Source organism: Brachypodium distachyon, chromosome 1 (assembly GCF_000005505.3).
Source record: "Brachypodium distachyon strain Bd21 chromosome 1, Brachypodium_distachyon_v3.0, whole genome shotgun sequence".
NCBI lineage: Eukaryota > Viridiplantae > Streptophyta > Magnoliopsida > Poales > Poaceae > Brachypodium > Brachypodium distachyon.
The window spans coordinates 45,517,582-45,541,071 of record NC_016131.3 but is presented as its reverse complement, the minus strand read 5'-3'; the positions used below and the strand labels follow the sequence as shown (position 1 = coordinate 45,541,071).

The following is a 23,490-nucleotide window of genomic DNA, read 5'->3' as shown; positions in this document are numbered from 1 at the left end:
TTCCCCAATTATGAGTATGTCCACGTTATCAGGCATATAGATGTTGTAGAACCAAGTAATTGTAAAGTTCACTCTAGCCTTAGCTGACAAGGGCCATAAATATTTGTGAGGGCCTAGGAGGCTTTGAATGAGTTGAGGTAAAAACAACAGAAATGAAAAGTAATTCTAAAAATGGGTTCTATATGTAATGTGTTTTTATTCAAGTACTTGGTTTTGTGGTAGTTGCGTTTGCGTTTGCAAGGACTTGATTCCTTGGTTTTGTCCTTGCCTTCTTGGTTTTGTGGTAGTTGCGTTTGCAAGGACTTGATTCAGTGCAGCGCAGTTGTCTTATGTAAAATTATTATGAGACATTGAAACAGAATTTTGTCTGGTAGATGACTTGACAAAAGTTTTTCCTTTACGCCGTAGGAAAGAATGCAACTATCCAAAGATACTAAACTCCATTAATTAATATGACGATTTGCAAACCTACAAAAACCAAAAAAAGCTTCGCGCTTAAGGTAAAACAAAGGCTTCACGGTTTCTATTGTTCAGGTAAAACAAAATGTCTGACAGGAGATATGGTACGGCGGTCACTCCACAAAAAGTCTTCTGCCATAACATAAGCACAAACAAGTTCAGGTATGCAGTAGTTATCTCGACGAGAAAAGATATCTTCTACCGGAGCTTCACAGGTTTACTAAATCTAACATCAGTTTTAACCATCAAATTAAGATACGCCATAGACCAATCAAGGAGGTGGCGCAACTTGCCTTTGCAGTTTTTTCCCTATGGATTGAACAGCTAGATGAGAACACACAAGATTGAAACTAGTTTTAAAGAATGCATACATGCAGAACGTATAGGTCGAAGGAGGCAGCAAAATTCCTTTTTATGGGGATCTGCCTACCTGACACTAGTAAATTTGAGGACCGTGTGGATGGAAGTCATTCGTAACTTGGCTCAAAAGAGACCATATCATCCATCTTAATTACAGAGACAACGTGTACTATATCAACCCTCTTAAATTTTACTCATACAGTACTCCTTGTTATATACTACTTCTATCTATAAATACTCACCCTTGTCCATCAGTGGAGACAAGTGGAAGATATATACTAATAAAACTCCTCGAGTAGGCGTATGCATTTGCTATCTTATTTTAGAATTTCCTTTGGTGCCTCTACTGAATCCCAGCCACCAAGGTCGAACTGGCATTGTAGGGTTAGGACGCATAGGGAAATGCAATATCACAACTTTTGTTTTTCCTTCTAGGTTCAGGGTCTCCGCATGTACTGAATAACTTTATTAGCTAAGGAAGCCACAACTATGATGCATAAATAATGTCCAGCATTGTCAACTGCAATATTCTGATTGAGCAGGGGTTGGCTGATAAATGGGGGTTGACGATGCGGTGTACAGGCGAAGAGCCAACCAGAGTTGAAGTATAACCCGTTGCGCTCGATTAATAACCTTATCAAGTGCCAATGGGTCAACTGGTGCAAGACGAAAATAAATCTTTAGTGGTCTAACTTAATTACTTACTTCAGTCATGTCATAATTTATGTCGTCTTAGAATATGCGCTAGTCAAATATTTGATCTCATAATTAGTATAGATAATTTGCAACAAGTTGATGATATACTAGTTCATCTATCGTGGAATATATATTAAATTTGCCAATATTTCCAACAATAAGTTGATGAGATACTAGTTCATCCATCGTTCTTCGGCGACCAGACGATGAACGCCCGGTCTGTGACCAGCGTGTGCGGGCTCGGGTTGGCGTTCAAGGGCGCGATGACGAGCGCGGGCGTGGCGGAGGCTGTGGGGACAGGTTTGTTAAGATAGTCTGCGGTGTGTGATGAAAACTTCTCCCTCCACAGTTAGCCGCGGCCACGGTTTAATTTAGCGTTCCAACCATGGGAAGCCATCGGTGGTCTGCATCTTGTTAACAGTAGTACAAGCCTACAAAGCTCCAATTCAGGTCAAGGATTAGAGGTTGCTCCAGTAGAAAGTTTGCCACCAATCTGAATGATACAGGGAGTGTGATTACTGATTAGTGGTTGGATTTGCCCAGAGGATTGTTCAAGTGCTAGGGTAGAATTAGGATAGGATAAAGTCAAGGATTAAGAGATGAACACCAACCTAGCTTTTCTAGAAGAGGAGCAGTCTCTTCAATATAACTCCAAATGTACCTTCTTCCCTTCAGCGGTATTTTCATTGTACTCAAATTTTCTTTTGCATCATTAAAATCAAGCATGTCATATACCGCTCCTTTCTCAAATATCTTACTCCTATATGCTATGCTAGTACTTTCTCCGTTCCATAAAGATTGGCACGGCTTTGAATTAGCTCTAGTTCAAATTGTGCCAATCTTTATGAAACGGAGGGAGTAGTTGAAATCCCCAATTATGAGTATGTCCACATTATCAGGCATATGGATGTTGTAGAACCAACAACCAACTGACCAAGAAAAGTTCACCCTAGACTTTCACTCACAAGGGCCCTAAATTAGTGACTTGTGAGGACTCAGGTGGCTCTGAATCAGTTCATTCTAAGAAAATGGGTTGTCTATGTGAAGTGTTGTTATTCCGGGCTCTGTTATTCCAGGCAGTAGTAAGCATCTCCAGAGGCTTTAGCACAGAGCTGACTCTCTTTTTTTAAGGTCAACTTATTTATTCTGTGCAAACATTTCTGATATAAGCTGACTGAAAAAAAAATCTTTTGGTTTTCGCAGGCGGCATCACAAACACTTTGTGCACTTTTTTTTGGAGAGTGTGACCGGCATTTGGCAGAGTTTGTTTCTTTGCATCATATGTTCCATCTCAAAATTTTATTGGTGGCCCTGTCACTTTATAAAAAAAACAAAATCTTTGGAAGCAGAATGCAACTCAATTTTCCTTAGCCACATCAGACTTTCTTCCTTCGTCACAGGCCTGACAAAAGGCTTCACTTCTTGCAATACCACAAAGTACTTTTCCGGAACACATAATGATAACCAAAAGTCTTAACAAAATGCATCCTGCAACTAATTGGATCAGTACATCCTCATTACTTTATCTAGGTTCCTTCTTGATCTTCTCTCCATCTTTGGTCTTGGACTGCTTGCGAATCGCTTCTTCCTTGTCACTGGCTAGCTAATTGTCCCCTTCTCTTTCCTTCTTTTTTCGTGGCTTTGTAGCATTTGCATTGTTGTTGAGTTGAACCAGATAGTTAAGGACATTGTGAGGTCGTTAAAAGTAGAGGATTAAAGATGTATATCTCTAAAAACCTTGCCAACTCAGTTGATCAGAGAGGAGCTAAATATCTGAGCATTGAGCATCATAACATACTATACTGTGAGTTCATATAGAACTTCTTTTGCAACACCTGTGAGGCCGGACCACTATATAATGAGGAGGTATCGGGGACTGCAACAACTTGTCTCGCTTAATGCACACTGTAACTAGCTCCTTCCACGGAGGCTGCAATAGACGCAGCGGTGTGGTCAGGTCACATGTGTGGCAAACTCATAATATCTGAGAGCAAACAGTTAGCAAGTGATGTGCAGCTGTTTGAAGAAATGGAAACTATGATTGGATACAATCATGTCCTTGTATCGTTGGACCAGATTAAATCCATCACATTCCCTATTTAAGTGCTAGAGGAGGGGCGTTGCAGGATATCAAAGAAACTCATATATGCCTGAGAGATCCCGTCGGACATAGGAATAAAACTGGTGCATATTACACTACACGGTCATAGGCCATTCCTATAATTTAGTTTTGATTTTCTCCTGTGGTGATGGCTCTGAAAGCCAGAGTCCACTGTCCAACATACTTTGTAAGTTGGACTTGGAGGCATCAGGAACTATACCTAACCGATCGCCCATCACGCATCTGAGTGTCTTCTCCGGAGAATACATCTGTGGTCAGATGGAGAGTCTGATTGCCTACTTCGATGCTCCTTCACTAAGGAACAGAGCAACATGACAAACTGATCAAGAAACCGTTCAGCAACATGTCTTTCAATTTCCATGCCGAGAATTTGCTAAGATCCTAGTAAAGCTAGCTAGCATCGTCCAGCACGGAAGCAACATGAAAAAGAGGAGTTTGTTGAAAACTGGTGGTGTGTGCAGGTAGCCCACCAAAATTCAAACCTTGAAGGTCTCATTTTGTAAAATTATATATCTATATACTGTAGGACTCAATCGCGCACTTTAAAAAGAGGAGTTTGTGCCTCCGAGGAACTGCATATCAGACTAGCCATTTGAAAACGTGATGGAATATTGGAATCCCCAGCCTCTTACTCTGTAAGGTGAAACTCAATTTTTAAGGATTGATGGTCATTGTGCTGTACTAGTTGCCGTTGCAAGGACTTAATTAACTGCAACGTAGTTCTTGTGTAAAATTATTACGAGATTGAAACAAAATTTTATCTTGGTGGGTGACTTGACAAACATTTTCCTTTACGCCATAGAAAAGAATGCAACTATCAAAGATACTAAAATTGACAACTTTAAGTTAAAAAACAAAAGGGCTTCACACTTTAAGTTAAAAAACGAAAGGCTTCACATCCTCATCGACTTTCTTTTTAATCACGTTTTCTTTTTTTTCTCGAGAAAACGCAAAAGCTTTGCGTCTTGATGCATTGATAGAAAGAAGTTTATGTACAACACCATGGAGGGCCACACCCCAAATACAACACGACGCGCTTAACTAGAGACTATCGGCAGTAACGCCCTGAGGCCCGCAGCACCCGCAGTCGCCCAACACCTAGCATCAGTCTTGATTTGGTCAAGGAGGGAGGCGACGTTGGGGGTTGCATTGTCGAAGACGGCGGCGTTGCGGTGCTTCCAGATAGACCACGCCGTAAGCATGATCAAGGACGACGTGCACGTGGAGGGAGGGGAGGCACGGAGGGACTCCTGCCACCAAGTCGCAAAAGGAATGCCGGCGGTCGGCAGGACGCAGGTGGAGCGGATCCACGAGAGTGCTTCATGCCAAAGGGCGCGGGAGAACGGGCAGTCCACCCGAAGGTGATTCATGGTCTCCAAGGTCTTGTCGCACAGCGAGCAACGTGGAGCATGGGTCAAGCCATGACGTGCCCGCCTCTCAGCAGTCCAGCAACGGTCCTGGCAGACCAACCAAATGAAGAATTTCACCCGAGGTGGAGCCTAAGATTTCCAGTTCAGCTTCTAGGAATCAGAGGTGATCCCACCTTGAAAGAGGGCACGGTAGCAAGACTTGGAAGAATACTGGCCATCCGTCGTTCATCACCAGGAAAGGACATCGGGCGAGTCTGAGAGGCGAACGGCACGGATCCATTTCCAAATCTGAATGTAATGCCAAAGAGCCAACGTCTATCCGTGAGGGCCTCGCAAACCGTGCGGGATTTCCGAATGCGCCTCGAGACAAGAAGGTGGAGATCCGGTGCCAACTCAGACAAAGCCCGTCCGTCCACCCACCGGTCCTCCCAGAATAGGGCGGTGGCACCATTGCCGACTACCATCTTGGTAGAGGCAAAGAAGATGCCTCGCTCCGTGTGGGTGAACTGGAGGTCCAAGCCACGCCAAGGTTGAAGGGGATCGGTTCTCATGCGCCAAAGCCAGCGAGCACGTAGACTGACAACCAGCCTGGCGAGGTCCGGGATAGCGAGCCCACCGTAGCACAACGGGCGGCAACACTAAACCCAGTTGACATGGCAGTTCCCGGCCCTGACCTCAGCCCGTCCTGACCAAAGGAAACTCCGCATGATCTTCTCAACCTTCTTCTGCACCTTCCGGTAGAGACCCAACACCGTCAACTGGTGTAGAGGCATGGCAAACAAGACTGACTTGATCAAAGTCAGGCGCCCCGCCTTAGTCATCATTCCTGCCTTCCAAGATGAGAGACGGTCAGCAATCTTATCCACCAAGCAGTTGAAGGCCTCAGGGGACGACTTTCGCAGCGCCAAGGGAATCCTGAGATAACGAACCGGGAAGGGGGCAAGCTGGCAGCCCATCGTAGCTGCCGCCCCCACGGCCTCCTCATCAGAGTAGCCAATCGGAGAAAGGGAACACTTGGAAAAATTGATGCGCAGACCCAAAGCATGCCCGAACAGGTCAAGGATGCTGCGGACCGCCATCAACTCCAAGCGATCCGGGTGGCAGAATAAGATCACGTCATCGGCGTAGAGGGACACGCCAGTGGACAACTGGCGAGGTGCGAGCGGTCGGAGGATCCCCATCTCAAAGGCCTTGGAAATGAGTCGGTTGAGCGTGTCAATCACCAACACGAACAACATAGGTGACAACGGGTCTCCTTGCCGCAAGCCCCTCCGATGCCAGATCGGTGGTCCTGGCTCCCCATTCAGCAGGATGCAGGTGCTTGCAGTGGACAAGAGCATGGCGATCCACTCGCGGAATCGAGCCCCAAACCCCGCATGTCGCAGCACCGCAACAAGGATGGCCCAAGATACGGAGTCGAAAGCCTGGGCAATGTCTAACTTGAGCATGACCCGAGGCTCCCGAAGCCGATTAAGGTAGCGGGCCGTCTGCTGAACCAATATGAAGTTGTCATGGATGCACCGCTTCTTAATGAAGGCACATTGGTTGTCCCCCACCAGAGCGCCCAACCTCGAGGCCAACCGACAAACCAGAACCTTGGCAACCAACTTGGCGAAGAAATGAATCAGGCTAATAGGCCGATATTCCTTCAAGGTTGCGGCATCCGGTTTCTTTGGAATTAACACCAATAAGGCCTGGTTCAGGCCTTGGAAACCGCGTCCACACAACGAGTGAAGCTTGTCGAAGGCTGTCATCACATCAGACTTCATCATAGCCCAGCAAGCTTGGAAAAACTCAGCGGTAAACCCATCAGGCCCCGGCGCCATGCCAGAGGGCATGTGCCGAACCACCTCCCACACCTCCTCCTCCGTGAAGGGAGCATCCAGGTCAGACAGGTCAGCCTGGCTGGAATCCACATGATTCTAGATTTAGATCAACCAAGCCCTTCGGTATTGGAAACTATGCATAGTTACATGATTTACACAATCATAGAATTTATGTCAGCCTAACACATCGTCGTGACTAATTCTTCGCGTCAAATGAGGTCCAAAGTACGTCCCTACAAGATGCTATGCATACATGCCCATTCCACATGTAGCTCCGTTTCATCCGACGTATTAGTCTTCAATTCTTATTCAAGTCTGAGAGGAGACATAGTATAGCGGTCACCCTACAATAAGTCTTCTACCATAACATAAGCAGAATCAAGTTCACTTATATATATAGTTATCTCGACCAGAAATCATACCGGTGCATCACAGATTTACTAAATCCAGCATCAGTTTTTACCATCAAATTAAGATTAGCCATAGACTAAGCAAAAAGGTGGCGCAACTTGCCTTTGCTGATTTTTTTTCCTATGGATTGGACATCGAGGTGAAAACACACAAGATTGAAATTAGTTTTACAAGAACACACACATGCAGAACGTATATGTTGATGGAGGCAGCAAAATTCCTTTCTATGGGGACCTGCCTACCTGACACTAGTAAATTTGAAGACTGTGTGGATGGAAAACATTTGTAACTTGGCTCCAAAGAGGCCATATTGTCCATCTTAATTACAGAGACAACGTGTACTAAATCAACCCTCTTAAATTTTCGAAGGGTAATCAACCCTCTTAAATTTTACTCATACAGTAGTCCTTGTTATATGCTATCTATAAATACTCTCCCTTGTCCATCAGTGGAGACAAGTGTGAAGATATATACTGATACAACTCCGCGCGTAGGAGTATGCATTTGCTATCTTATTTTAGAAATTCCTTTGCTGCCTCCACTGAATCCCAGTCACCAATGTCGAATAGGCATTGTAGGGTTAGGACGCATGGGGAAATGCAATATCACAACTCTTGTTTTTCCTTCTAGGTTCAGCGACCCCATATGTACTGAATAACTTTATTAGCTAAGAGAGCTAGAGATATGATGCAGAAATCGTGTCCAGCAGTGTCAACTCCAATATTCTGGTTGAGCAGGGGTTGGCTGTCAAATGGGGGTTGGTGATGCGGCGGACAGGCGAAAGGCCAAACGTAGTTGCAGTATAACCCGTTGCGTCTTATTAATAGCCTTATCAAGTGCCAATGGGTCGAGACGTCGAGTGGAGCAAGACGAAAACAAATCTTTAGTGGTCTAACTTAATTACTTACTCCAGCCATGTATTTATGTCGTTTTAGAATATGCGCTAGTCAAATATTGAGTAAATTTCAAGAAATCATAGTCTTTGAGGCATACTTCTCAAGAATCACAGTTTGCGGTAATTTTTGCACACTTTTCTCCCCTTCTTCTTCCTCTTCTCTCTCCCCACAGCCTAAGGGCCAGCTCGCTGCGGTGGGGATCCTCAACAGAATTTGATTGCTTTGGAAGCAGAATGCAGACTCAATTTTCTAGCCACGTAACTTTCTTCTGCATTAGTACGAGTTTACAACATCAATAGAAATTCAGCAAAATGCTCCACTTCTTGCAATCCCACAAAGTGCTTGTCCAATACGAATTGGATGAGTCCTCATTATACTTTATTTATGTTGCTTCTTGGTCTTCTCTCCATCTCTGGTAGTCTGTTCAGAAGTCTGCTTGGGAATCACTTCTTCCTTGTCACATTTGAAAGCTGATTGTCCCCTTTCTTTTTTTCATGGCTTCGTAGCATTGTCATTGTTGTTGAGTTGCAGCGGACAGTTGAACGGAGAGGAGATAAATATCTAAGCATCATAGCATACCATACTCTGAGTTCATATAAAACTTCTTTTGCAACACCTATGAGGCCGCGTCCCTATATGTGAGCAGGCATTGGGGAGTTCAAAAATTTGTCTCACTTATGAACAGCTCCGTCTAAGGATGATGAAATAGATGAAGCGTGTTGACTGGGCAGTGGTTTGCCCTTCGACAACGTCGGAGGTACTCCTCTCGTGCATGCCAGATATTGTTTCTATAGTGGTGGTCCTCTACTCCTATTGTTTTCCGACTTTGTAGTTTAATTAGGTGTTACAGTTTTATATTTCCCCTAGAATCCGGTCATTGAGATCAGGTTAATCGGTACACTTCGATCTGTGGCGTGACTAACTGTCTGCTCTTGGAAACTCTTAGTTTGAGCTAATATATTCAAATGGAGAGATTTTTCCCCTGGTGATTACAAAAAAATAATATCCGAGAGACTAACAAGTGATGTTTAGCTGTTTGAAGAAATAGAAACTACGATTCGGTACAATCATGTCCTTGTATGGTTGGACCAGATTAAATCCATCACGTTCCCTATTTAAGTGCCGGAGGAGGAGCATTGCAGGATGTCAAAGAACCCATATATGCTTGAGAGATCCCGTCGGAGATATGAAAAGAACGGGTGCATGTTACACTACACGGTCATGGGCCATTCCCAAATCCCAATTCAGTTTTGATTTTCTGGTGTGATGCCTCTGAAACCCATAGTCCACTGGCCGATATACTTTGTAAGTTGGACTTGGAGTTGGAGGCATGAGGAAAGATACCTATCCAATCATACATCATACGTCCGAGCGTCTTCTCCCAAGAATACATCAGTGGTCAGATGGAGAGGCTGAAATCCAAACTCACATCTCAGTCACTAAAAAATGGAGCAACATGTGAAACTGATAAAGACACGTTCAGCAACATGTCTTTCAATTTCCATGCCGAGAATTCGCTGAGATCCTAGTCAAGCTAGCTAGTACCATCCAGCACGGAAGCAACATGAAAAAGAGGAGTCTATGCAGATCAGATTAGCAATTTGAAAACCAACGTACTTTGCTGCACCTACGACGAATTGGTGTCTGACGTTGGTCCGATGAAGCACATGGCCCTTCGATAAACTATCGGACGCGAAGCAACTCTGCTTGAAAGCGTTAGTGGATCCTCAGCTTCTTACTCTGTAAGGTGAAAACTCAATTTCGAAGGATCGACTTAATTAACTGCAGCGTAGTTCTTGTGTAAAATTATTACGAGATAGAAACAACAATTTATCTTGGTACATGACGTGAGAAACAACATCACATATACACAGTTCCTACGAGATGACTGTTAATTTAACAACCCATTTCTTTAGCACGAATAAGGGCAGAAGATTGAAATATATGAATGTTGATTATACTCCATCAGATATACACATTTGGTCCAAAACAAAAGTCAGATACACACATTATATTTTTACTAGTAGGGCCCTTTTAGTTTTTTCAAACCAAATATATAGAACACATCAATTCAAATTTTATTTCAAAAAGTAGTCCACAAAAGTGTATTTTCAAGGCTTTGCAACCTGCAACATGTGCAACATGTTATCAATAAAATTTGTTCACATGCATATGCTTGTATGTTAAGGAAAATCAAGACGTGAGATTCTCCTACTTAGATATAATAGATTTTTAGATTGAATTGATTAATGCAGCATTTGCAGGGTTAAGCCAGAGTCTTTTTAATGGAAATGTAAATGTAAATATGCTTGTTTTCAGTTGTGAAATTAAAACGCCTTCTGGTAGACGCACTTCTGCAAGGAACTTGGCTAATCCAACAGTGTAACTTAATGGGATGAGAAATAGTTCGATACTTGCTTTACACAGTTATTGAATCGACTATATTTAAGCTGGCGTCTACCTGGCAATTCAACTTAGATGAAGGTTTTCCAAATGAAAAGATTAAGTAGAAAATAAAGCCGGCGCATACAATATGATTATTTAGATACAACTACTTGGTCACTGGTCAGCAATGCCGATTCCCAATGGTCAGAAACTGGGCATACCATGAGCGTTAATCCACAAAAGGAATTTATAAACAAAAGAACAGCACTGAACCATCATCGAAATCAACTTGGTGAGAACCAAAAACGGCTGGTGGTAAAAAATGCAAACAACGCAAATAAAGTGATGGCAAATTACGCTTCAGTGCTGATATAACAATACTAAAATGGTCCGCACATTTCACAACGAGTCTAACCAAAACTTCAACAGGGTCCCTGAATACATGGCGAACAGTTTCAATTGCCAACATAGCATAGATTCATCACATTTTGGGCTCACGGCAAAAGTAAGAAATAAGCATTACTGGCCCTAGTTCAATAAAACCTGCATGCAACAAAGCAGAGATAACCAATGTTAGTAAAGCTATAGTAAGGATGCGTGAGTAATACAGATAGCAACTTACGTTCATACAGTGCCAATAATAATTTAATACAGGATCATATTTCTTATTTGTTGTATTGCTACACCAAAATAGAGCCGAATGTATGCTGATGAAAATAAAGAATGATCTTACATAAACAGTGTCCTATAACTGGTACTGCCAAATGCACTATGTATTATGTTCCAAACATTTGATTTTGATACTATTCAATCATCAGAACATGCTGACTCATTCTTGTCTACAAACAATTTGTAATTGTTAATCCATTCTGCACTGAGAAATACTGCATCCATTAGTGAATTACATGACTTCCTAGAAAGTACCGAGTAGAACTCTCCAACTTCAAAAACTAATACTCCCTGCATTCTGCACTGAGTATAACATTCAGATTGGTAAGATGTAAATACTATTACTACTACTATGAGATTTTGAAAATAACATTCAGCGACGTTTTCCGATATAAAAAACATAAGGATTTATGCGGGAGAGCACGTCAATGTCTAGAACGCCATACATTTCTGACTGACAGGAGCAATTGACAACACAGATCAAATGGCCATAGAACAAAACAGATTGACACACACTGACAGTACTTCCTAAGATGCAGACAACCGAGGCTCACAGAATCCATATGTATTAGCAGCATATCATGTGACATAACAAATTATGATCCTCAATTGACATTACTCAATATCAAGTCTACACATGAAGTACCAAGTCCTAAGACGCATTCAACCTTATGAATCTCAAGGCCGAGGACAAAATGTTACGCAAAATATAGAATAAAATTAGTAATGCAATGTCATGAAGACAAAAAAATCAAAATTATACATCGAACAGCTGCATAAACGCGAGTGATTAGGTTGATGCTAACCTTAGATGCTGCTTGGGTACATGAACACCCTAACCTTGCGCCCCTACACACGGAACAAAACAACAGACTCAGCAAAAAAGAATGAGGGTTGTAGTATCGGTACAAGAAAGGATGGGGCAGTCAGTAAGTCACCATGGACTCTGCCGGGAGGTTGGACTTGAACTGGGCGCGGACGACACCGGAGTTGCCGTGCGGGCGGGTGACCTTGCCCCAGATGCAGCGGTAGTGGGTGCCGCTGCTCTTGGTCTTGGCCTTGTAGACGTACGCCATGCGCTTGCCGGCGTACCACGACACGTCCTCCTTGGTGTTGAGCCCCTCGATCTGCACCAGCGAAGTGCTCTCGTACTGGTTCGACTTCGACCTGCAACACACCACACGCCATTAGCGCAAAGGCTCAATCAATCGCAACAAGGAAATGACTACATCCAGCCGCAGAGAACGCTGTGGGTGTGCGAAGAAGCGCTGCCTCACCTCTTGAATCCGAGGATGGTGCCCCTGACGTAGAGCCTGACGCGCTGTCCCGTGCGTCCCTTCACCATGGCTGCTGCTGTTTACCTTCCGCCGCCGGAGACGAGAGCTGGGGAGTTTGGTGGAGGCTTCTTGAGGGCGATGCGACGGCGCGCGTTGGAGGCGCTTTATATGGGAGGCGGCCGATATTTGGACGGTTGAGATCGCATCATCGCCAAGATAAACGACGCAGATTCGTCTCAGCACGGTGGGCTAGGGTTTAACGTCACGTAGGGTATATGGGCCGTATGGGCTGCGCTCGTTCCTTCTGCCCAAGTGGACCTCACGAGGCCCGTGAGGAAACTAAACAGGCCACGAAATGAATCAAATGCCGCCTCCGTTAAAAAAGACACACATCCGACAGCCCGGTTTAGATCGTTTCGTTCTGCTCGTCACCGCCCACGGCCGGCTCACATCGTCCTTCCCCGTCGCCGTCGTGACGTCTTCGCACAACTCCGCCTCCGCCGCTGAAGCCACAGTTCCCCTGAGGCCACAGGTGCGGAGCCCTCCGAAGAGCGGAGCTACAACCATACTCAATCTAGCGCGCTTCTCGCCCCTGGGTGCAGGCCACCGGGTCTCTACTTTGTAAGCCCTAATTTCACCTCTTTGCCCTGATTATTTCTGATTGTTCTTATCAATTTGTCAGCGATTGTAGAAGGGCACTGAGAGAATTTGGAATTTTCTCCCAGAAAATTTCCATTTCTGTTTCTCATTCACAAATCACACGAAAGTTTTTGTGAATTCGGGTGTTATTGCCCCTGCTGCTGCGCTGCCACCGGCTCGCTGCCCCTGCTGGCTGCTGCGCCGCTGCCGTCGCCTCGCCGCTCCTGCTGGCTGCTGCTGCCTTGCCGCCGCCCTCTCCGGTCTCCGCCGAGGCGACGCGGTTCAGTTTCCTTCCCCTCCTCCTCGGCTCCCCCTGCTCCATCCGGCCTCCTCCCATGTCCCATCTCCACTTCTCCTTCTCTGTTCTCTGTTCTCTGTTCTCTGTTCCCCGTTCGAGGTTCTTTCTTCTCTGATAGCTTCTCTATTCAGTCTACTTAATTACAAATCACAAGTTTATTCATATTGTTAATGTAACTGCTATATAATGCTGAGCACTGGCACCAGTGGTAGTACAGGTAGTTCTTGAATTGGGAAATCACAAATTTATACATATTGTCAATGTTTAATATATACTAGTGGAAATGCCCATGCGCTGCCACAGCCCAACGCACACGTCACGACTTTTTCCGTGGATGTTCAACACGAAATCTTCCTTACAACCGGAGAGCGGACGGCTAATGTGTTCCACTTATTGAACAGGGTGATCTCGTAGTTCCTACAGGGTGGAGACAATGGGGTCGGTCCATGGATTTTGCTTCCTTTTGCTACATTTCGCTCAAAGGGTTGAAGGGAGATAGTGCATCAAGTTATTCGCAAGGGCCAACTTGATCCTCTTCCCCAGGGATCCCAGATGAGGGAAGCCTAGGAGAGCCGCCGACTCCAACTATCGTCCATGTACGATCCATACTAGATCTGACCAACTGCCCATCCTACCTCCTCTACCTTTTTGACAGCCCATCTTTTTGTCTCAGTAGAGTCTTTCATTCTGTTGTGTTGTTTCTGGTGTTATTGCTGCTTATGCTGACTGGGAGTCCAGGAGCGAGAGTTGTTCGACTTCATGTGTCCGATTTGCGGTCGTGATAGTGGATTTGGGTGCATCTATGGTAGATCGGCTTTCGGTTGATGTTTTTGTTGTGAGGCAGCTACCGCTGTCCGACGGCTGTTGGCGCAGGTATGGATTCGGCAACGTGGATGTAGGAAGCCAGATGTGCTTGCTAGATATGTTTTTTCATCCGTTACGCATAGCATCCACGCCATACTGTTTCCTTTGCTAGTTATTTTAAAAAAAACAATACTCTTTCAGCTATTGATTTCCTGTTTGCTCTACCTCCTCTGATCAACATCGAGTCATTTACTGAACATTTCAAATGATCTGTGGTTGTGGCATGGCAGGACATCGTGGACAGTTGAAGTAACCGGTGGCCGTCGTCCGCCATCCATGCATGAGATCCAGTTTAGGGTTCAAGCACATGGCGGGAGGCGACGGCTGCTGCCGGTGCAAGCATCGAAGACAGCAGCAGCACGCGGTTAAGCAACGCAACTCCCAAAATTTAACTGCCGTAGAAATGAGCCAAGTTATAGAAGAAAGCCTATAAATAGTGACTACTAGCCCATTAGCCCACTATCCAGGTTTAGCTCAGCCCATGGGCTTCTTACAAGTATCGAGCTTCCGCTTGCTACGGGCTGTACCGACACGAGCAAGATGAGGCCGTTGGGCAAGCACGTCTCCCCTAGGCAGGTTGCGCTCTTCGCCGCAGGGTAAGTCGCCACCGTCCGCCGCCGCCGGTGCTACCGTGTTGTTCTTACCCGTTTGCTTTTCCCTCCCTCCTCAATGGTGACACGCGGTGTATTCTCTTGGTTTGGTATCTGCAGGCTCGTGTTCTTCGGGGCGACGACATACGACGTGCACCGGTCCATCAAGAACAACGATCAGCCGCCGACGAGGGAGCAGATGGAGGCGCTTCAGGTGTACACGACTCCAAGAAGCGTTAGGACCAACAGGTCAGCGCCGCCTCCGCGAGTTAATAGTGATGCGTTTGCTAAGATCATAAGTAAAAAAATAGTATGAGATTTGGGGAAGAGATCGCCCAAGCTCCAAGGGGGTTGGGCGGCATGTGTTCGACGTTAATCTCCTGAGGAAGTTGAGTTTGTGTAAATTGATACATTCATATATTAGAAGTTTAGCTGCGTGTAACTAAATCTAGTGGTACACTTTTTAGGATCCATGGACCATGGTCTTGCTCCAATGTATGAAACCCTGATGATGCATTGATGCACATGGCATGAGAGTCCTGTGGCTGCCTGTAGAACAGAGCAGATGCGTGTAAGTGTGAGCCGTCCCTTACACATGTATCACTTCTTTAACATGAAAAGTTTTCGTCAACAAAAGGAATAAGAATGATCTCTGCTTCTTCCTTCCTTTTACCGGTGTTCATATTCTTCAGTCTTCGCTGAATATAAACAATGTCGAGCCCACATACACACCATTGACATTGTAATCACATACATCATGCCGTAGTGGAGATGCCCGTGCGTTGCGACGGCCCACGCATGCGTGGCCACATACATTGTGTGCTGCCATTTTTGCATATAGCGTCTGTCAAATGAGTTTATTCATAATAAATTATTTAATTAATATATAATATTACATCTAAATTTCTAGATTTTATTAAAATTAATCATATGCGACAAATTTTATACTAAGTGGTCGACACTTTTATGGAACGGATGAAGTACTTTAGTCTCCCATGCAACCCAATTTATAGGCCAAACCGTACCAACTATCAAGCTTACAAAGGCCATAAAAAATATCATTAGAAGCATAAGGAGCAAACCAAATCAGAAAATGGCTGCTAATTCTTATGCAGCCCCTCATGTTCTATATGGAATAATTTCACAAACTAATTTCCTCAGAAGAAAAATAGGTATAAATCTTGGCAAATTCGTAAATCAATGTAGGGTGTTGGCTTTAAATCTATTTTAGAATATGAGAAATATTATCTGGTAAATATCTTAAATACTTAATGACAAAGTTGCACGCAACAATCAAGGGCCATCATGCGTTGAGGACTTCTTTGTACACAATATTCTTTGTCGTAGACACCAAGGATGTCTTTTGTTTCTTTGGTTGCCTTGGCTTTGATTTTTTTGCATTCTCATCATCATTCTTCACGGTGAGGATTTTTATGTTCCTTCTAGCTGTTGCCCTTGACAAGGCCACGTACAACTGGCCGTGGGAGAACACCGGTTCCGGTAGGTACACGCCAACAATTGGGATTGTCTGGCCTTGTGCCTTGTTGATCGTCATTGTAAAGCTCAGCCAAATCGGGAACTGCTTCCTCTTGAAACAGAAGGGTAATATTTCATCGTCGGATGGGCAGAACGGAATCCGAGGAAGGAAAACCCTCTTCCCAGCTTGCTGTCCCAGCACGGTCTCAACATCGATTGCATTTTTCTAGAATCCACGTACTATGAGCCTCGTGCTGTTACACAATCTGTTAGCCGGGTCAATGTTTCTTAGCAGTATAAAAGGGCAGTTGATCTCCAATTTGAGAACGTGCGGAGGCAGCCCATTCGGGGTAAGCGTGTTCAAGAACTCAGGAGGGTAGTAACCATATGGATCATCCTCCGCACTGTCGAAGCTATGGAAGATCATTTCCTCTCCATTGAAACGCTCTATCATTCGCATGTTTATATTGTCGACGTTGTCATTCTTCGTCGTGAGGATAGCTCTAGAAGTAATATAGTTCGGGTCAGCCATGCTGGTGTTCAAATCTGGGAACACATGGTCTATCAACCTCTCTATGTCACTCTCCTTGTCAGTAGACGGCACACACACGTCTTCTGGGAAGCCGTATGTTTCCTTCTCCATCAGCCTCCTCGGTGCCATTGCCGACACGCAGTAAGAAGTCCGCAAACCATGGGTCGCTATGCGCCCTCATGTTTGTCACGAGCTTGAGATGGCGCATCTTCTCCCATAGGTACGAAATGCGTAGACTTGCGTCAATTATTTGACCCCGTGTGCCCTTCCTCACAACCGGAAGCACCTGCCTGAAGTCTCCGCCGAACACGACGGTCTTTCCCCCGAACGGACAGTCTCGTCGACCCATGATGTCGCGCATGCTATTGTCAAGTGCCTCGATCGCCTGACGCTTGGTCATTGTGGCCTCATCCCATATTATAAGCGAAGCCATCCTCAATAGGTTGGCCGTCCCACTCTGTTTTGTGAAGTTGCAAGACGCGCCATCTACTATGTTAAGGGGTATCTTGAACCTTGAGTGGGCGGTCTTGCCTCCTGGCATGATTGAAGCAGCGATACCCGCTGTTGCCGTAGCCACTGCTATCTTCTCCTCACCTCTGAGCTTAGCGAGCAAGGCCCTGTATAGGAATGTCTTCCCGGTGCCTCCTGTCCCGTCGACAAAAAACACTCCTCCAGTGCCGCTGTCAACAGCCGCAAGTATCTCGTCGTATGCAGACCTCTGCTCAGGGTTAAGGGAGGACGCCAGAGAAGCGTCCTCAATGTCGACCGCGATACTGGACTCCTCGATGATCTCCCTAGCCTCGCCGCCAGTGTCGTCATATGTTTCGTCCATTTTCAGAAGAGGGAATGACGTTATTTCTTTGCCCATGGACTGCAGCATTTTTCTGATGTCAAGCAACACCTTCTGCTCCACCGTGATTGGGCAAGTGATGTATTGTTTGTAGTCTTCTGACATTCCCTCAAGGTGCCTATCCCAGAGACCGCGCGGATCTCCGGGCTCGCAGAATACCAATATTGTTGCGAAGAGCCTTCGGAGCGACGATGGCATCGCGAATTGCTCTGCCTCCGTTAGGCACTCGTCGAGTGCGTTGTCGGCCTCGATAAGACCCCTTTTTTCGGCAGCCTCCCGAAATGTTTCATGTAGGACGCCGTCAACCGTTTGCATGTCTTCGAATGAAGTATAGCCTGCAACATGGTTAAGCAGTACCCTTAGATAATACCTATCTCCCTCCGCAGGATGGGCTGACACGATTCGGCCTACTTGGGGCCGTTGTTTCCTTTCCTTCCAATACTTATCTCCCGCCTGCCATGTAAACCATTCTGGAAAATCCTTGTATAGTATGGTTCTTGCACACTCGTGTGTTTGGTTGGCCTCAAAATACTCCGTGAGCATTGATTTTGATGCCTTCTCCCGCTCGACTACGTCTCTAAGATCCTCCTTCGCGTTGAACGATACCATATGCATACCAGGAAGATGAAGCGGCAGCTATAGGACTGACGGCGAGTTATCGTACAGGTTGAAGCCAAAGATCCTCCACATAGCTTCTGGTGGAGTAACCCACCTCGCGTCAATATATCTCTTGATCTCGTCGATGTTTCCGTCGCTGTCAGGCTGCTCAAAATTCATCGACGTTCGGTCTCCCCCTTGTAGATGTACTTGTAAATATATTTGACTACCTTGATGCCGGAGCACACCTTGACGTTAATGTGGCAGTTGAACATACGGAGGAGGTAAGGGTTGTACGACACAACCCATCTGTTATCCAGCGTCTGACCTCGGACATGAGCGCTGCGACCATTGTCCCGTCGATGATATACAGGATAAGAATCCTTCCCTTGGATGGTGGTACTGTTGAATGGCCTCGGGTATAGGTTCTTACACAACCCGTCCTTCATGCATACGTTGTTTGGCTTAAGAACACCACACGGGCCGTGCATCATGTGCTTGACGACCATGGCATAAAGTTCCGGGTACTTGTATTAGGCGGTCATATTTCTCCGGCACCTTGAGCTTGTATTTAGAATCCATGATAAGCAGGAAGTGGGCATGTGGGAGGCCTCTCTTCTGGAACTCGACCACGTAAACATATGCTATGACAACGCCGAGTATGTGTTCTTTGAAAAGCATGTCTTTCATGGCTTCAAGCTTAGCTCTGAATACCCGTACGACGAGGTCCGGTCGGTCCTGAGGAGTTTGGCCGGGGAACAGCTCGTTGACGATCTCATCCCAATTGGGGTTGCAGGTCATCGTTAGGAAGATGTCCGGCTTGCCGTACTTCTGCACCAAGGCCATTGCGTCCATGTGCCTTCTCTTCATACATCTGTCCCCTCCTTGGAATGACCATGGGAGCACTGTCCTTTTACCAACCTCACTCGCTCGAGTCTCCCCTGCCGCGATGCTATCAACGACGCCTTTGTATAGGTCAGCTCGAATCTATGGCTGGTGTTCTCGGAACCAGTTCAACCTGGTGCCCTCGATCTTTATGTACACGTCGACTGCGTACTGCTGGAACAGGCGTGCTCCGTGTAGTATCGGGTTGAATATCGCAGGACGCGTCTATAACCTGTAGCAGTAGTAGTCCCTGATAGATACGCACAGACGGTTACCTGTCTCTTCTGAAAAGCAAGGTGGGAGGAGAGTTAGAAATGTATCATAATGGTATAGAAATTGAAATGCTAAATCATCTCCGAAAGGCCAACCTGAATCGTCGTCGTCCCTTGACCGTTGTGCTAACTCCCAAAGCACGCGTAGCAGCCATGTGTAGCCTGTATGATGTATCTTTCATCGTTGTCTCCATACAGAGTGATGCTGCGTTCGAACCTCCTCGCCAGGTCGGTGCCCTCCACCCAGATAGCTGCCACTTCTGATGCAATAGGAGTGTTGTATGTCCATTGATCCAGCTTCTTGTCGGTGTTCAGGTCGATGCGGTACTCCGCGAGGCTGCCCGCATGGGTGCCTAGATTTCTAAACGTCGTGGAGTAGGGGTTACCTCTCATGATGTTTGCCACCTTTTTGACGACATCTTGGTCCAGGTTCTTGGTAGCCTCACTGCGATGGCTTAGACTGGGATCGTCGTCATAGAAGTAGAGCTGTAGATGTTCGGGTTTTGAACCAGCTCCGGAAAAAAATGCACATTATGGTATATTGTTCCGTGCGCCCGAAACGTGTACACCCCAGACCTCATGTTTGTGTAGTTGTCGTCAAGGCTGACGCCGAGGGTTGTGAAGGAGAAGTGACCGTTGAAGAACCTAATGCTATCTCGAAAATGACGTGAGTCCGCATCAGCGCTAGACCATAGCCTCATAAGCTCCGGGATGGGCTCTGGATCTGGGTCTGCCAGCTCTATCTGCCCATTCCGACAACAGGATCCTTTGCTCTCATACTCAAACTTCTTGGCCTTGCAGTGATCGCAGTTCGCAGCGTGTTTCATGATATGGGTGCTGTCTGGGATATTTGAGTAGACGAAGTCGAATGGGTCGATGCCATCGCCTGTCGGAGCTGCATCCGTTGGTCCGTCAATGTCCATGTCTGCAGAACCTGTAGGTATTGAGATAGACATTCTTATAAGAGAACAACACATTATCTTGTAATATAAATCGGTGAGATTTGAAGGTTGGGGCATACATTCTCCGGCAAACATGTAGTACTCATCATCCATCAAGTCATTGGAGGAGACGTCTTTGTCCATGATATCCCTAAGGAAGGTTTCCTTGTCACCTGCAATGTGATCGAGCTTAACAAAACAGAATATCTGGGCATAAGAAGTTTGCCACTAATTTGATTATTACCGTCGGTTCTGATGGTGAATGAGCTGGATGATGTGCTTGCTGGCGAAGAAGCACCTGTCTCTTTGACAATGGATGCTTGTGTGCTTGATACGTGGTTGGCTTCAGCTGTATCAGGGCAGGGCATTGCGATGGACTGGGCACATGGCGTTTTCCTCTTGGTTGCAAATGTTTCATTACGTCGTGCTAGCTGTCCCTGTCTCTCCCCGGCTGGTATTGTCTGCCTGTGTGCTTTTCGCTGTGAATTTATGCCTTGCCTATCTTGAACTGAAAGTTTTTTCCTGGTAGCCCTCTGTTGAGCATTCCTCTCTTCAAACGTCTTATTTTTCCTGTTGTTTGTTCTATGTGCATTGCTCTCCTCCCTCTGCTCTCTCTTACAGGCATTAATCTCGTCCTTCTGCTGGGGTGTAAGATTGGCTCTTCTACGGGCATTAGAAGCTCTCCTACGGGCATTAATCTCCTCCCTCTTCTCGGCTGTAATGCTGGCTCTTCTACGTGCATTTCTTGCCTCCCTCTGCTGCGGCGTGATGCTGGCTCTTCTACGGGCATTAATCTCCTCCCTCTGCTGCGGCGTGATGCTGGCTCTTCTACGGGCATTAATCTCCTCCCTCTGCTTGGGTGTTATCATACCTCGTTGAGCTTTATCACGTTCCCATCTTGCTCGATTTTTCTCTTCTCTTGTATTGTGAGCTGTATCATACTGTGAACCATGTGTTGGGCTCGTAACGTCAATTTGAACTGGCATGTCCTGATCATCATCACCTGAGTTTGTGTAGCTGCAGCTCATAGCTCTCCTACGGGCATTAATCTCATCCCTCTTCTCGGCTGTATTGCTGGCTCTTCTACGTGCATTTCTTGCCTCCCTCTGCTGCAGCGTGATGCTGGCTCTTCTACGGGCATTAATCTCCTCCCTCTGCTGCGGCATGATGCTGGCTCTTCTACGGGCATTAATCTCCTCCCTCTGCTTGGGTGTTATCATACCTCGTCGAGCTTTATCACGTTCCCGTCTTGCTCGATTTTTTTCTTCTCTCGTATTGTGAGCTGTATCATACTGTGAACCATGTGTTGGGCTCGTAACGTCAATTTGAACTGGCATGTCCTGATCATCATCACCTGAGTTTGTGTAGCTGCAGCTCATAGGTTTCGCTGGTTCTTGTACACACTGACCTGTTGGGCAACATTGCATCAATGATATGGAAATTAATTGTGTGCTCTTTTTCTTTTGGCATTGGTTAGTAATTGTCGTAACTTCAAACATGTATAGTGCTGCTTAATTGCTCCAGGTACTGTAAATTTTGTTTTCCTATATGGACGTCAGATGATCTGCTGAACTATGTGTCATCAATCAGTGAACAGTTAAAGGTTTGTTACAACTCAGCTGGCATTTGAAATTTGAATTTGATTCTATCATGAAGTCACCGTCCTAATTATATGTTGTAATGCATAGGTGGTGGACTTGCTAAGGCAACTTTATGAATTGGCTAAAGCTGATTCTGATCTCTCTGATCACGAGGATATGCTCTCTATTATTGAACAGAAATAGCTACGGAGGGGAACAGAGAAGAGAGAAGCTTGTAGGAGAGGAGATAAACCTTTTGCCAATGCTGAAGAATCGTTTGCCGCCATGGATGGTTGTGGATTGAAGTTGAAAGTGTTGGATTGCGGTGTACCTCTACCCACCACGCCTGGATTTAAAGGCCAGGGCGCCGGAGGTGTTGCCAAAACATAGCAGGATTAGGACTCGGCGTCTGAGGGTTTGCCAAAACATAGTAGGATTAGGACTGCTATTTTGTATTTTGGAATTTAGACAATTTTGCTATGTATTTTCAGTTGATAAGGTCAGTCGTAGTATTATTTTTGTGTGCACGTATATCTTTTCTTGTTAATTTGTTTTTTTAATTATGTCAGATCAATTGATAATGTTATCACTCCCCTTGTCCAGCGTTTTAGATGTATCACTGTGATTATTGTATGCTTAATGCAAGTCAGTTTACAAGGTGCATCAGGTCAAGATCTATCAACCAACATCTCCGTTGGTGGTACTATCCCTTTTGAATTTATTCTACATTCTACACGATTATGGTCTGACGCAGGCCGCCGTTGCAGAAACCGATCGAGGTTATACTGTGATTTCCTACAGCGCTAGATTACTAATTTGCCCCTGTTTTCTGCTACTCTGTTCGTTTCTGTGAGGTTACTCCAATCAGGGAATATCAGTAAATATATACCGTCAGATAAGAAAAATGGATGGCCCGTATATATATTTTTAATTTTGTGGACATTATTTTGTATGATAGTGTAGCAACACAACAAGCGCAATCTAAGTAGAGCCTGCTTGACCGATATGGATGACCGAATAGCGTGCAATAGAATAGGGCATATTTCTAGCGTATTGCTAGCGCGAGGTGATCAGAATTTTGCAATAATTTTTTGTACTGAAACACGCCTAACTTGCATTTCCGCAATGTAGCTGACGGCAAGTATCCTAAAATTCAACAAAAGCGCTCGATGCAAGTGAAGTATTAGTAGGAATTAATTAAAAGATAACAAAATGCCACAATAACTCTCACTCCAAGTGAAGTATGAGGTTCTGGACAAAAATGAAAACATCACACTGGGCTAAACCATATGTAGTTTCTGAAAGCTGACAGCAAGTATCCTCGAATTCAACAAAAGCGCTCTATGCAAGTGAAGTATCAGTGGGAATTAATTAAAAGAGAACATAGTGCCACAATAACTCACTCCAAGTGAAGTATCAGGTTTTGGACAAAAACAAAACATCACACTCGGCTATACATATGTAGTTTCTGAAAGCAAAGACAAACTAAACAGTG

General features: G+C 45.3%; 2 protein-coding genes across 3 annotated transcripts; one reads left to right on the top strand and one right to left on the bottom strand.

Moving 5' to 3' along the window:
- Positions 1 to 10,863: 10,863 nt before the first annotated feature.
- Positions 10,864 to 12,633, bottom strand: LOC100843853 (60S ribosomal protein L35a-1). Its single transcript, XM_010229616.3, has 4 exons — positions 12,472 to 12,633; positions 12,133 to 12,361; positions 12,001 to 12,043; positions 10,864 to 11,068 (listed from the first exon to the last, which is right to left on the bottom strand). Exons 1-3 carry the CDS (start codon positions 12,537 to 12,539, stop codon positions 12,002 to 12,004), a joined length of 339 nt encoding a protein of 112 aa, XP_010227918.1. The 5' UTR covers positions 12,540 to 12,633; the 3' UTR covers positions 10,864 to 11,068; position 12,001.
- A 239-nt stretch (positions 12,634 to 12,872) lies between these two features.
- LOC100843543 lies at positions 12,873 to 22,563 on the top strand. 2 transcript variants are annotated; one of them, XM_024458138.1, is made up of 6 exons: positions 12,880 to 13,092; positions 13,810 to 14,281; positions 14,503 to 14,868; positions 14,983 to 15,111; positions 21,940 to 22,018; positions 22,104 to 22,563. In XM_024458138.1, exons 3-6 carry the CDS (start codon positions 14,813 to 14,815, stop codon positions 22,197 to 22,199), a joined length of 360 nt encoding a protein of 119 aa, XP_024313906.1. In that variant the 5' UTR covers positions 12,880 to 13,092; positions 13,810 to 14,281; positions 14,503 to 14,812; the 3' UTR covers positions 22,200 to 22,563. The 2 variants fall into 2 exon arrangements, 1 of the variants encoding a protein (XP_024313906.1); XR_002962619.1 differs by lacking the exons at positions 13,810 to 14,281; positions 21,940 to 22,018; positions 22,104 to 22,563 and having other exon boundaries at positions 12,873 to 13,092; positions 14,983 to 15,529.
- Positions 22,564 to 23,490: the final 927 nt, after the last annotated feature.